This window comes from Phasianus colchicus, chromosome 1 (genome assembly GCF_987193195.1).
Source record: "Phasianus colchicus chromosome 1, bPhaCol1.hap1.1, whole genome shotgun sequence".
NCBI classification, from domain to species: Eukaryota; Metazoa; Chordata; class Aves; order Galliformes; family Phasianidae; genus Phasianus; species Phasianus colchicus.
The window spans coordinates 170,299,532-170,312,598 of record NC_143436.1 but is presented as its reverse complement, the minus strand read 5'-3'; the positions used below and the strand labels follow the sequence as shown (position 1 = coordinate 170,312,598).

Here is a 13,067-nt window from a genome sequence, read left to right as displayed (position 1 = left end):
CAACATACGGATTCAGCAGAAGGCTCCTGTGTTAGAAAGTGTGGTGCAGATAACAACATTTATTTTGTTGCCAGTGGTTTGAGGCACCTCAGGGTCACACCAATGGCCTCTGGGCAGGCTGCAGAGAGCCTCAGCCATCTGATAGCCACCCCCTCACTGCAGGCTGGTGCCTGCTGTGCCACCAGTGTGCTGAGCCCAAATCAGAAATAATATAGAACAGCTGCATGTGAGCCTGTGGTAATAGTGGCAATGCTATGCTTTACCCCATGATCAAATATTTTAGGATCTATTGGTAACAAGTGCCCAGGAGGCTTAATTTCATCTCTGCCCCCATCCTCTCACAGCACATATTGGTGTAGCCATAGCACAGATGCTGTGCTGAGCCACCAGCTCCCACTGGTTCTCTCTTGAGCTCCAGGGAATCCTCACGATAGCCTGTGCATAGTGGCAGATAATAACAGGATACCAGATTGTAAATTGTTCCCTAAGGCACTGGAAGGGTATCTGCAGGCAGTCATTGCAATAGGCAAGTGGCTTCTTTTGGTGAAGTGAAGCCTGTTGCCAAAGCAAATCCAAGGTGCTGATCCAGGAACATCAGGGCTTGTTCACATCAGGCTGAACTCACCAAACGTCAGGATGACATCTGATCAATCCAGCTAATTCAGAGCAGTTTTGGTAATACCTGCTCCTTATTCAGCCAGCTCCTTTTCCATTATTTTATATAATCTTTGTATAATCACAGACATATCCTCAGTTTTTTTTGTTTCCTGTGGGAACAAGGCAGCAACAGCACCAAATCTGATTGTAAGGGGATGGCTGTAGGGAGAAAACATGTCCCCACACCTCTCTTTTCTGCTGGGCCAGCTGTAAGCTGCCTTTGCAGACAGCATCATTTTAACCACATCTTGAGCTGCTTCAAAGGTCTTTGTTCCCCAGAAGATCAACTGCTGTGAGTGTGCAAAACCTCCATATAACGCGGTGATCACACTTAGGTTTTTTTTGCCCCTCTGTCCAGTTCTATTTTTTTTTGGTTGTTTTGTTCTCATGAATACATTAAAGGAAAAACAAAACAAAACAAAACAAACAAGGATTGCAAACTCCTTTGTTATTTGCAGATGCTGCTGGTACAATGCCCCAACCCAAGGGCAGCTCCTGGTCCACGCCGGGTTTTTCTGGAGGGTTTGTGCTGTGTCCCTGTGCTCCTCACAGCATCCTGCACTTTCCCCCTTTCCCAGGAGGTTGGATGCTGCCTGTCCTGGTTCTGCCAACTGCTTTTTGGAGCAGCACTGTTTTGGGAATGGACATTTATATGCTGTGATTTCTTGCAGAAGATGTGCTTGGAACTATTTCTGTTTGCCTGGTTCCACACTTCTAAAGAAGACTGGAGAAAGGAATTTAGGATTTGATCGTCTTTTTGTAATAGACCAGAAAGAAATGCAGAATGTCTGCATGGACCAGAAGACCCATTTGTAGCCACAGTTCAGAAGGAACTTTAGTTAAAACAGAGTATCTCATGTCTACACCTTTGCTTTGCAGAGCAATGTCCATAAATCCCTAGAGGAGGTTGCCAGAGGCTGCAGCCAGGCTCTGTCAGTGGTGCCCGGTGCCAGGACCAGAGGCCATGGGCACAAACTGGAGCACAGGAGGCTCCCTCTGAACACCAGGAGCCCTTCTGTGCTGTGCAGTGACGGAGCACTGGCACAGGCTGCCCAGAGGCTGTTGGGTCTCTTCCTTGGGGATCTCCCAGAGCTGCTTGGACGTGGCCCTGGGCACCCTGCTCTGGGTGTCCCTGCTGGGACAGGGTATGGAGCAGAGGGATCCAGAGGGCCCTGCCAGCCTCAGCTGTGCTTTGCTTTGATTAACACAAGCAGATCAAGCTGATTAAATAGAAGAGAGAAGAGAAATACTGGTACTTACAGTAGTTTTCCACAACATTTATTTTAGAATAGAAATTCAATTTTTCGAATAGATTTCTAATAGCTATTGTCTAATTTGGATAAGCTAAGATGGATTTTATTTTAGTCATGTTAAGTGAAACAGTGACTGCAAATGCAAATGAAGTTATGTTAAACCAGGGGAATATCATATCCTGAATTTATTGTGGACTTCTATGTGAACTGTACAGCTACACGACGAGTACAGAAATTGGATAGTTTGAAATTAAGATGAAAGTTAGAGAGTGACTTTCTGGTCCCTGGTTTAATGTCTGTCTGGGTACAGCTAACTACTGTCTGCAAGAAGTCTCCAGAGTCATTCATGCACAGATCACAGACTTCCCCTCATGCACTTCAACTGAACGATCCTTCAAGATGCATGAGGACACACTTTCTCTTTTCATCTCTTTGTGCTTTGCTTTCACATTTTCCCATTCCTCTCTCTTTTTAACATTACTGTCATTTCTCTTTGTATGCTAAGGCTGTTCTGCAGCTCTCTGCCACTTTTCCTAATAGTCCATAAATGAATAACTTTTGAAATATTCCTTTTAAAGACAGCCAAGCTGCATCTGTGCAGTACTGTAGGAATGAACAACCCAGAGCTGCTGTTTGTTTGCAGGCTCTCTGCTTGCTCGGCCTGGTGCTGATTGCCACACACAGTGATTCCAGGCTTGGTAATTCTAAGGAAACTCACCAACTCGATTTATTTCTGAAGGATATGCCCTAATGGGGATGGAACATTAATTAAAAGGCATTACAAACTCATAAATGTGGTTTGCTGCATGTGTTGTTGTACTGCTCCCACAAGGGTATTTATCATGAGGATACAAACGGTTTGGCCAGCACACCAGACCCCCTCCTTGCAGCCTGTTGCAAGGAAGCAGGAGGATGCCAAGTTCAGGCAGGTGCCACACACCCCAGCAGTGGGCACCGGGACCAGTGCAGCTCAGCAGCCAGAGGAAAAAGAAGAGACATCACCAGCAGACCACAGGCATGCAGGAGAGGGCTGCATGGCCACACAGCAGTGCGACAAAGGTTCCCTTTCTTCCTCCTCCCTCTGCAATGTGCCAGCTGTTCTGTCATTTTGATGTATTTTACTGAAGGGCACCACCCAGCAAAAGCAAACCAACCCAGCCAGCCCCAAAGCTGCAACGAAGGTGATGTGAGGAGAATGTTCCATCTGTGTGCCAGGAGCTGGGGAGCTTTGTGTCTTCAGATATTTCATTTGGTGACTCAGAGTCAAATAAAGAGTTTGGTCATACTTTTAAGACTGGAGAAGGCTCTACTGTGCTGAGATCCCTAAGCTGGATTTGGAACAGTCTTCACATTTCAGGTAGGACAGATGGTAACTTCAGTACGCACCATTTAAGTGCAGTCCCACTTCATTGATTTTTGTTCCAGGCTTATCTCACTACAGCCAGAAGGAAAGTGGGTAAGATACAGAGGTAAAATCTACTCACTCTCCAAAGAAATGACACTGTAACTCCCTGTAACCCTCACTGTCTAACAAACACTTTTCTATAAGTTGCTCAGCTTGAGTTTGTATTGTAGAACTTTTGGAGCAAAGCTACCATGTTGTTTCATGGCGTGCATTGCAGCTGTAGGTCCAGGCACAGCCAGCACGCTGGGCACGCAGCTCAGCCAGGGGAGCTTGGCTACCTTGGCGCGTTGTACCACAAGAACATAACATGACAGAGCACTTGGAAGAGACTGAGAAGCAGAAGGTTAATGTCCCAAGCACTTGGTAGAAGACTAAAAGGAGATCACCATAGTAAAAAGATAAGGAGTGGCTGAAGGAAGCCTTCTAAGGAGAGGTGCATTCCACCAGACCCAAATCCTTATCCTGTAAGAATACAGACCTGCTGAGTTCCAATAAGTAACAGTGGGGGAAGAAGAGATCCTGCCAACTTCACTGCGCACCACAGAGGGCCAATGAGCAGTCATTTGGGCAGGGGGAGAGCGACCTCTCTGACCACCCACCTATTTTCAGAGTACCCCAAATCTTGAAATGCCCTTGTGCAGGATTAAAGCCATACCTCCATCACAGCGTTAGAGGGGCCTGACGACCACATAAGATCTCAGACTCACCAAAAAATGGTGATGGCATACCTCCTCAGGGGTATGCACAGAAGGCTGACAGCTGGGGTGTGCCTACCATGAGGATTGCTGGGACACTGCTGGGTCCCACAGTGGTCGTACCCCTCTCTCTCTCTACAGTGTATATATTATAACATTACATGAGGCATATCATCATAAATCATGAGTGGGGTCCCACAGGGGTCCGTCCTGGGACCAGTACTCTGAAAAATCTTCATCAGTGACAGAGACAGTGGGACTGAGTGCACCTTCAGCAAGTCTGCTGATGACACCAAGCTGTGTGGTGCAGTGGATATGACAGAAGGAAGGGATGCCATCCAGAGGGACCTGCACAGGCTTGAAAAGTGGGCCCACAGGAACCTAATGAGGTTCAACGAGGCCAAGTGCAACATATTCACATTTTGGTCAAGGAAATCCCAGATATGTGTACAGACTGGGAAAAGAACTCACTGAGAGTAATCCTGCCAAGAAGGACTTGTGGGTTCTGGTGGACAAAAAGCTGAACATGAGCCAGAGGCATGCATTTGCAGCCCAAAAGGCCAACAGTATCCTGGACTGCATCAGCAGAGGGGTGGCAGCAAGAAGGAGGGGACTGTCCTCTGCTCTGCCCTCGTGAGGCCCCATCTGCAGTACTGCGTCCAGACCTGGGGACCCCAATACTGGAGGGATGCAGATTTGCTGGAGCTGGTCCAGAGGAAGGCCATGAAAATTCTCAGAGGACTGGAGCACCTCTCCTGTGAAGAAAGGTTGAGGGAATTGGACTTGTTTTGTTTGGAAAATAGAAGGTTCTGGGGAGACCGCACTGTGGCCCTCTGTACTTGAAGGAAACTTATAAGTGGAAGGGGAGTGACTTTTTACACAGTCTGATAGTGACAGGACAAGAGGGAATAGCTTTAAAAAGGGGAGATGTAGGTTAGATGTTAGGAGGAAATTCTTTACTCAGAGGGTGGTGAGGCCCTGGCACAGCTGCCCAGAGAAGTTGTGGGTGCCCCATTCCTGGTGGCACTCAAGGCAGGTTGGATGGGGCCCCAGGCAGCCTGAGCTGCTGGGTGGCACTGCCCATAGCACAGGGTTGGAGTTAGATGGTTTTTAAGCTTTGTTCCAATCCTAGCCATTCTATGATTCTATGATTTCTTATATAGCACCAAAAATCACCAGGCAATAAATAATTTGAATAAAACTGTTAACCAGCCATTTGTTGATGTTTCCCCTTAATTTACCCCAAGGGAATCTCAAACGTCACGACCTCTGTACCGGGGCAGCCCGGTGCCGGGTGGTTCCACATTAATGCTAACCAAACATTGCCAAGAGGATGTAAGCAGCGATATCTAAATTGGTTGCCAGTAATTAAGAGATCAGTTTAATGGCATGGGGCAGATCAACAGGGCTGAGTGCAGAGGATATGCTCTCCCAGGGGAAGAGTCAGTTAAATTGTCCTGGAAATTCCCACTCATGGTTACAAGACTGGTTAATAAAAACACACGTCCCCTTCTTCCAAAAGTGCTGATGGCGGTGGGCAACTCCTTCTGTGTCCATCTCCTTATGAGAAAACTGCTTTAAAACAGCACAGGCTCTCTGCGAGTCACTCCTTGCTTTGCAGTCCCTGATGTTAAGATGTTTAGAAAGCACCAGGAATCGTAGAGAACAACACAAAATAAACCAAACCCACAGTTTTACCAGTAATATCCTCCAGCTTTTCCTTTAGTGTTGGGTTTCACATCACTCTCATTATTTTATGGTCCCTTCTTGTTCTGCTGGCAAAAATCCAAGTACTTCAGCACACAAAGAGTTATATGCTACCAAAGCCCTGGCAGATGTTCACCCTTCTGTGACTCTTTGCAGAAGCAATCATCCTTCCTTGCACGGAATGCCTCGTGAAACCCACTGCTGGGGCACAGCCTCGGAGCTGCCCATTTACCTGTGTCTTATGCCACTGCTGGTCTCTGTGTAGGTCCTGGACATTTTTGTTCCCACCACAGCTCTTCTCACACGCCGGCAAGGCAGCAGTAGCTTGCAGGCTGCTGCCCGGTACCTCTGCGAGATGAGGTTGTAGAGGATGGGATTGATGGAGGCACTCAGATAGAAGAGCTGCAGGGCAAAGATGTTGAAGTACTGGGAGAACAGCATTGTTCTGGTGTCCCGGGTGCTTATAAATATGATCCTGCCAATGTGGAAAGGCAACCAGCAAATTATAAAGGCCAGGATCACCACAGCTACAAGACAAAACAATACAAACCATAGTTAGGGAGTGAGTTAATCCAACAGTCATCTTGTATTCTCAATTTCATAGAATCATAGAATGATTTGATTTGGAAGGGACCCTTAAAGGCCATCTGGTCCAACTCTCCTGCAATGAACAGGGACATCTACAGCTCAGATCCCCTCCAGCCTGACCTTGGGTATCTCCAGGGATGGAGCATCCACCATCTCTCTGGGCAACCTGTGCCACTGCCTCACCACCCTTATAATAAAAAACTTCTTTATATCCAGTCTAAATTTCTCCTGTTCTAGTTTGAAACCATTTTCCCTTGCTCAGTCACAATGGACTCTGCTACGGAATCTGTCCCCTTCCTTCTTACAGCTCCCCTGTAGATACTGAGAGGCTGTTCTCAGCTCTCCCTCAAGCCTTCTCTTTCATACAATTCCATCTGGTTTTGCAGACCATACAAATGATGTACAGAAAAAAGTGGCATCCAATTGTTGAAAATGGAACAGCACTGCGTGCAGTTGTCAGCCTTTGGATTAAGAGGCGATGGACAAAAAACTCAGCCAATCTCCAACAGCTGAGTTATGCTGAGTAACAGAAGCATAACATCTGTACAACGGGGTCAGAACAACAAGGATTCCCCCTGGGGACGCCTGTAATGTCACACAGATGATACGGAAACCACAGCTGGAATTAGGAGACGTATCTGTGGAGGCACAGAGCTGCTGCTTACAGTGCTGTTCCTACATGCATCTCAGTTCCCAAAACAAGACCGCAGGGCACAGCAGTTATAGCACAGCACCTTTATCACATACAAACATTCTTACAGCAGCCACATGGCTGAAGCAGACGTGGAACAGCCAAGCGTGTGGTTTAAAGTGTCACCTATGGGGTGACTGCAAAATATATCACTGTATCCACAAGTGTAATCACTCTTGCTTATAAATGAATGCAAGTGAAGCAAATAATCATTTGTGGAGGATCCCTCATGTTTCTCAGAGCTTAGCAAAAGGAATAAAGCCAAAGCAAGTTTGTGCCTGGAATACATCACATGCAGAATTCTGTCAGCTCCTTTGAGGTAAGCAAGAATCATCGTACAGAAACATACAGATACATAAAAATATGTGGATATATGGAAATTTATATAGAAATAAATGGCACTCGCTGTTGAAAAAGGGAATAGCCCAGCTGTCAGCCCTGGGACTAAAGGGTGACTGCTTTCTTTTTAGAGATGGTCCAGCAGATTCAGAGCTTGGAGAGCCCTGCCCCTGCCTCAGGCAGGCAGCCTTCCCAGTAAGTTAGCAGAGGGTGCTCTCTTTGCCACTGTATAACAAGGGTGGTGAGGCAGTGGCACAGGTTGCCCAGAAAGGCTGTGGATGCCCTGTTCCTGGAGACACCCAAGGTCAGGCTGGACGGGGCTCTGAGCACCTGATGGAGCTGTAGTGTCCCTGTTCATTGCAGGGGAGTTGGACTGCATGGCCTTTAGTGGTCTCTTCCAACACAAAGGACTTTGCAATTCTATAGAAGTCAGAAAAAGAGCACTTGTATGAGCTATCAGAGTGAACCCCACAGGGTTCACATGGTTGTGTGTGAGCTGGGATGCTCCGTGCTACCCCCGTCTGCACAGGACTGTGAAGCTGCTTTGGCCCCACAGAACCACAGCACTGCTGGAAGGGAGCTCGAGAGATCACCGAGTCCAAGTCCCTGCTAAAGCAGGTACCCTACAACAGGTCACACAGGTGGGCGTCCAAATGGGCCTGGAGTATCTCCACAGAAGGAGACTCCACAGCCTCTCTGGGCAGCCAGGTCCAGTGCTGTCGTCCTTACCGTCAAGAAGTTCTTCCACATGTCAGCACACAACTCCCTGCGTTCGAGGCCGTTACTCCTTGCCCAATTGCTACACACCACCAAGAAGAGCCCGGCCTCATCCACTTCACCTCCCTCGGGCCGTTTATAAACACCAATCAGATCCCCACTCAGACGCCCTCGGAGGAGCCAGTTTGCGGGCGGGCGCGACGCTGCCCGTGGGTCAGACGGGAGCCCGGAGCGGGACGGACCCGCCGGCCCCCGGGAGCGAGAGGAGCCGCAGGGGCGCAGCCGCGGTGCCGGGGACTCACCCAGGATCCTGACGGTCTGCCGGTGGCCCCGCTCCCGGAGGGCAGCGCCGGGACCCCGCAGGCGGCCCCTGCTGCGCCACAGCTCGCGCCCGATGAAGCCGTAGAGGACGCTGAGGCAGACGACGGGCAGCACGAAGTAGGACGTGGTGACCCAGAACATGGCGCCCAGCAGGCCGGACTCCAGCGCCCGCGGGGTGGGCTTGCACTCGCGGCTGAAGTCGGTGCGGTTGTCGGGCTGCACCACGCCCACCAGGAAGAAGAAGGGCGCCGCCGACAGGAGGGCGAAGGCCCAGAGGGCGCCGATGACGGCCCTGACCCGGCGCCGGGTGACCAGCACCTTGGCCCGCAGCGGGAAGCAGACGGCCAGGTAGCGCTCCACCGTCAGGGCGGTGACGTGCAGGATGGTGCAGTAGGTGCAGCCCTCGCTCAGGTAGTGCGAGAGGCGGCACAGCAGCTGCCCGAAGATCCAGGGCCGGGAGCGCCACAGGCGGTACAGGTCGAGGGGCAGCCCCAGCAGGATGAGCAGGTCGGACACCGCCATGCTGCCCAGGTACAGGTCGGTGGTGCTCCGGGCGTCGCGGTGCCCGCAGGTGACCAGCACGGTCAGCACGTTGCCCACCACGCCGACCGCGAAGAGCCCCAGGCACACGGCCGTCACCGGCACGAGCGCCCGCAGGGGCAGCGCCGAGCACAGCCGCTCGTCGCACGGCGGCGCGGCCCAGGGCTCGGCCCGGCTGCCGTTCCCCCACATGGCGCCGGGTCGCGGCTGCCGAACGGCGCTCCCTCGGTGTCGCCCGCCCGGCCCCGCGCCCCGAGCTCGGCCCGCCCCGCCCCGCCCCGCCCGAGCGGACGGAGGGCGGAGGAACAGAAGGGACGAACGAAGAAAAAGAAGGATGCTTTTATTTCCCACGGATTTTAAAGATACTTTGCTACATCGTTTATGCATTTTCTATGAGACTATACAGGTTTCATCTTCATGAAGTCCGACGTCGTACAGTTGCAAAGTGATATGTTTGGTAGTGTAACTATAACGTTTTAAAAAGTTTTAGGTTTTTTTTTTGTTGGTTTTTTTTTTTTTTTTTTTTGGAATGTACAGAATATGAGGTAAAATTAAGATTACATTAAAAACTGTCTTCAATGCAGTCATACGCACTGAGGCTCAAATGGCAAATACACTATTAAATGACTATCAAAAATAGGAGCTCATTTGGATTTGACTATGAAAAACAGAAGTCATCGCAGCTTCACTGTAGTAACAAATCTTTACCATTTGAGACATTCGACCGTAAGAAATCTCTGGGCTGTTCCACTCAACCGCGTGCGTGCTGCCAAACGTGGCACCGGGGGGGAGGGCTCTAGAAAACACCTGTTGTCACTGTGGTCGGGGGAGGAATCGGCCTGGACGTCAAAATGACAGGTTGGAAATCAAATGTAAACATACAGTACATCTCAAAGACAGATCATTCCGCTCACTTGGAGGCCAAGCTCTTCGCCATTGCTTTTTTTTTTTAAAAAAAAACAAAAACAAAACGCAGCAACAGTTTTGTACAGCACAGCTCATCGGACGTATAAACAAGTACGATACATGCCCGCTCTAAGGTACGAGAAAGTCTTCAGAGATCTTCAAAGCACGAGACAGAGGTTCCTTTTTTATTATCATTAAGACTGACAGAAGTGTTTAATACTATTAAAAATGCTAAACTGAACGCAACTAGGAGTCATTAATGATCCACTATCTTGTAACTCAAATAAATTAAAAGTAGCTAATTACAAAGTGTATAACAAAGAACGTAAGTGTGATGAGACAAGAGTTTTCAAAGATAGGTTCACTACAAGCTCTGTGTCACTGGCAATCATCGACATCCAGCGAGATGTTCCATGGGATACTTGATAGAATTCAGTCTGGTCATCCAAGAACTCACGAACGCAAGCTCACAAAACATTGATGAGTTATGCAATTGCAAAGTGCTCTAATGCGACATTAACTACATGCAGTTAACGATTTGGTACAGTATCCAAAAAGAGACATTACATTAAACATTAGGATCTCGAGAAAAAAGCAGCTTTAAGTTTTCTGGTGCAAATTACTACACTTCGTCTTCTGATTTGGTGCCCCAAAGGAAGAAAGAAAAGAAAAAGCAAACGAAAGGCAGTGCTGGATTCTGGTGGATATGGCAAGTGAATGTCGGGGTAACAGCAAAGATTCAGAAATGAATTTTATCTCAAAAATCTACAAACTGGCCAAACCGGAGGGCACAGACACCTGTATAAACTGCATCCGATCAAAAGGTCAACTTCAGAACGAGTTTGCAATTTAAGTAACAAATCTAAAAAGTTCTCTCTCGCTCTCCCTTCTGGATTCGTAAGAAGAGGCATTTTTATGAGTAAACATCAAATCCTGGGGGGAAGATAAACCACTTGTGCCATCCCCTCGCAGTCTTTCCAAGACATCTACTTGCAGTGAAGAACTCCACATTTATCGGGTAAGAAGCTTCCTTCGTGCACACTCTTCCATCCAGTTTATTATTTGCTGCCTGAGAAAAGCCCCTTCCATTTTTCATCATAAATCCTGCCTTCCAAATATTTAAGACAAATGAGGAGGTAGAAATACAGCGCTAAATTGCTTTCACAGCATCAGATTAATATTGTATACAGCACAAGTTTGTTAAGAGTAAGTTTTAAATGCGTTCTACACATTCTTCCCTGTTATGGTAGTAACCCTTAAAAGTGTGGGCCAGGAAACCACTTCTACACTCGTGTTTACTGGTCAAACCCTTTACGTTAAGCACTGCTTGCCCCATATGAAGTTTGTACTGCAAGAAGGCATATTAAAAAAAGGTTGTATTTCTGTGGCTTGCATTCTAATAACATGTGTCAGCCTACACCTACCAGTAAGCATTTTAAAGTGGCTGAAAGGGTTTGCATCAGTCCCAATGCCGGTGCTAAATGCCTGTTTTTGTAAAAGCAAGAGAACAGAATTTTTTTTTAGATTATGAGAAAGTAAAATGTAATGGGCAGCATTCTAAAATAAATCTGTTTTCTTCACTTTATTACAAAGTACTGAATGATAACAGCAATCAGAATGGAAAAGATAGCAAAAAGTGCAAGAATGACAGCAGCACACACTTGGTCGCTCTGTGACCATTGTGTCCTTGTGGTTTGCACAGTGTCCTTGTTGGTGCTTGTTGGTGGTTCAGTCCTCTGAGAGATGAATAGCACTGGTGAGCTGTAGGGGCCTATCAGGTCCTGGTGACCCGATGTCTCTTGGCACTGGCGAATGGCACATGCACGAAAACGATATTCACAGTTCAGCTGGAGGCCTGTGTGTCGGAATGAGCAGTCCGGACCCTTATAAATCTGTCAGTAAAGAAAAGAGGATGCATCGAGTAAAAACGCCACACATAGGTATATATACCTCAACACGCCTTTCTTTATGAAGACAGGATGAGAATTGAGGCTGTCCAGCCTGGAACAGGCTTGAGGGAGACCTGAGAGCGGCTTCTCAGTATCTAAAGGGGGGCCGTAAGAAAGAAGGGGACAGACTCTTTAGCAGGGTCTGCTGTGACAGGACAAGGAAAATGGTTTCACAATTAGAACAGGAGAAATTTAGACTGGATATAAAGAAGTTTTTTACAATAAGGGTGGTGAGGCAGTGGCACAGGATGCCCAGAGAGATGGTGGATGCTCCATCCCTGGAGATATTCCAGGTCAGGCTGGAGGGGCTCTGAGCACCTGATGGAGCTATAGCTGTCCCTTCTCATTGCAGGGGAGTTGGACCAGATGGCCTTTAAGTGTCCCTTCCAACTCAAATGATTCTAAGGCTCTGGGAAGACCTCACTGCAGACTTCCAGTACACAAAGGGAGCCTACATGAGAACTGAGGAGGCAGTCTCTTATCAGGGAGTGCAGTGATAAGACTAGGGGTCATGGTTTTAAACTAAAAGAAGGTATATGAAGCATTAGAAAGAAATTATTCACTATGAGGGTAGTGAGGCACTGGCACAGCTGCCCAGAGAAGCTGTGGGTGCCCCATCCCCAGAGGCACTCAAAGCAGGCTGGATGGGGCCCTGGGCAGCTTGAGTTGCTGGGAGGCACTGCCCATGGCAGGGAGTTGGAACTGGAAGGGCTTAAGACCCCTTCCAACCCAAGCCATCCTGAGATTCAATGGTGAATGTAATTGTGTTCTCACCCATGGAAAGAAAAATGTACAAAAAAGCTCACAAACACAGTTTCAATACAAGAAAGTCTCCAATATTTTCCATGTAGCACAGAAAAAGAACCACAGATTCTTTTAAGGCATGATGAAGACATATTAAACTGTTGAAATCTGCAATGTTAAGTGACCACTTGAAACACAAATACCAGACCACAGGATATAATCTTCCATTTCCTAATATCTAAAATTGTATCACAGGATTTTAGGTAATTAACTACATCAAGGTACTTCATTCATTAAATCTAATCCAATCCAACGTACTTTGCTGTAGTTAAGATACCGTGTGTTTCAAATACTGTAATTTAGCCCAACAGGCGTTATGTTAGGAAAGCCTAAAGGAGTCTGTTCTGTGATTCATCATTATGGCCGCAAGTTGTATCAGAAGAGGTTTAGGTTAGACTTAAGGAAGAACTTTTTCTCTCAGACAGTGGTCAGGCACTGAAATGGCTGCCAAGGGAAGTGGTGGAGTTGCCATCTCTGGCAGTGTTCAAGAGGCGT

The 13,067-nt window shown here is 47.9% G+C and overlaps 2 protein-coding genes across 6 annotated transcripts in view; both read right to left on the bottom strand.

Annotated features, from left to right (window-relative positions):
* Positions 1-1,831: 1,831 nt before the first annotated feature.
* On the bottom strand, positions 1,832-9,113 carry MLNR (motilin receptor). Its single transcript, XM_031615760.2, has 2 exons — positions 8,355-9,113; positions 1,832-6,244 (listed from the first exon to the last, which is right to left on the bottom strand). Exons 1-2 carry the CDS (start codon positions 9,103-9,105, stop codon positions 5,946-5,948), a joined length of 1,050 nt encoding a protein of 349 aa, XP_031471620.1. The 5' UTR covers positions 9,106-9,113; the 3' UTR covers positions 1,832-5,945.
* Positions 9,114-9,869: 756 nt separating this feature from the next.
* FNDC3A (fibronectin type III domain containing 3A) overlaps positions 9,870-13,067 on the bottom strand; it is a 114,079-nt gene continuing 110,881 nt past the window's right edge. For all 5 annotated transcript variants that reach the window (XM_031615650.2, XM_031615648.2, XM_031615649.2 and 2 more), the window contains one exon: positions 9,870-11,711. In XM_031615650.2, coding sequence (XP_031471510.1) covers positions 11,397-11,711 — 315 coding nt within the window. In that variant the 3' untranslated portion in view covers positions 9,870-11,396. The remainder of the gene's footprint in view (positions 11,712-13,067) is intronic.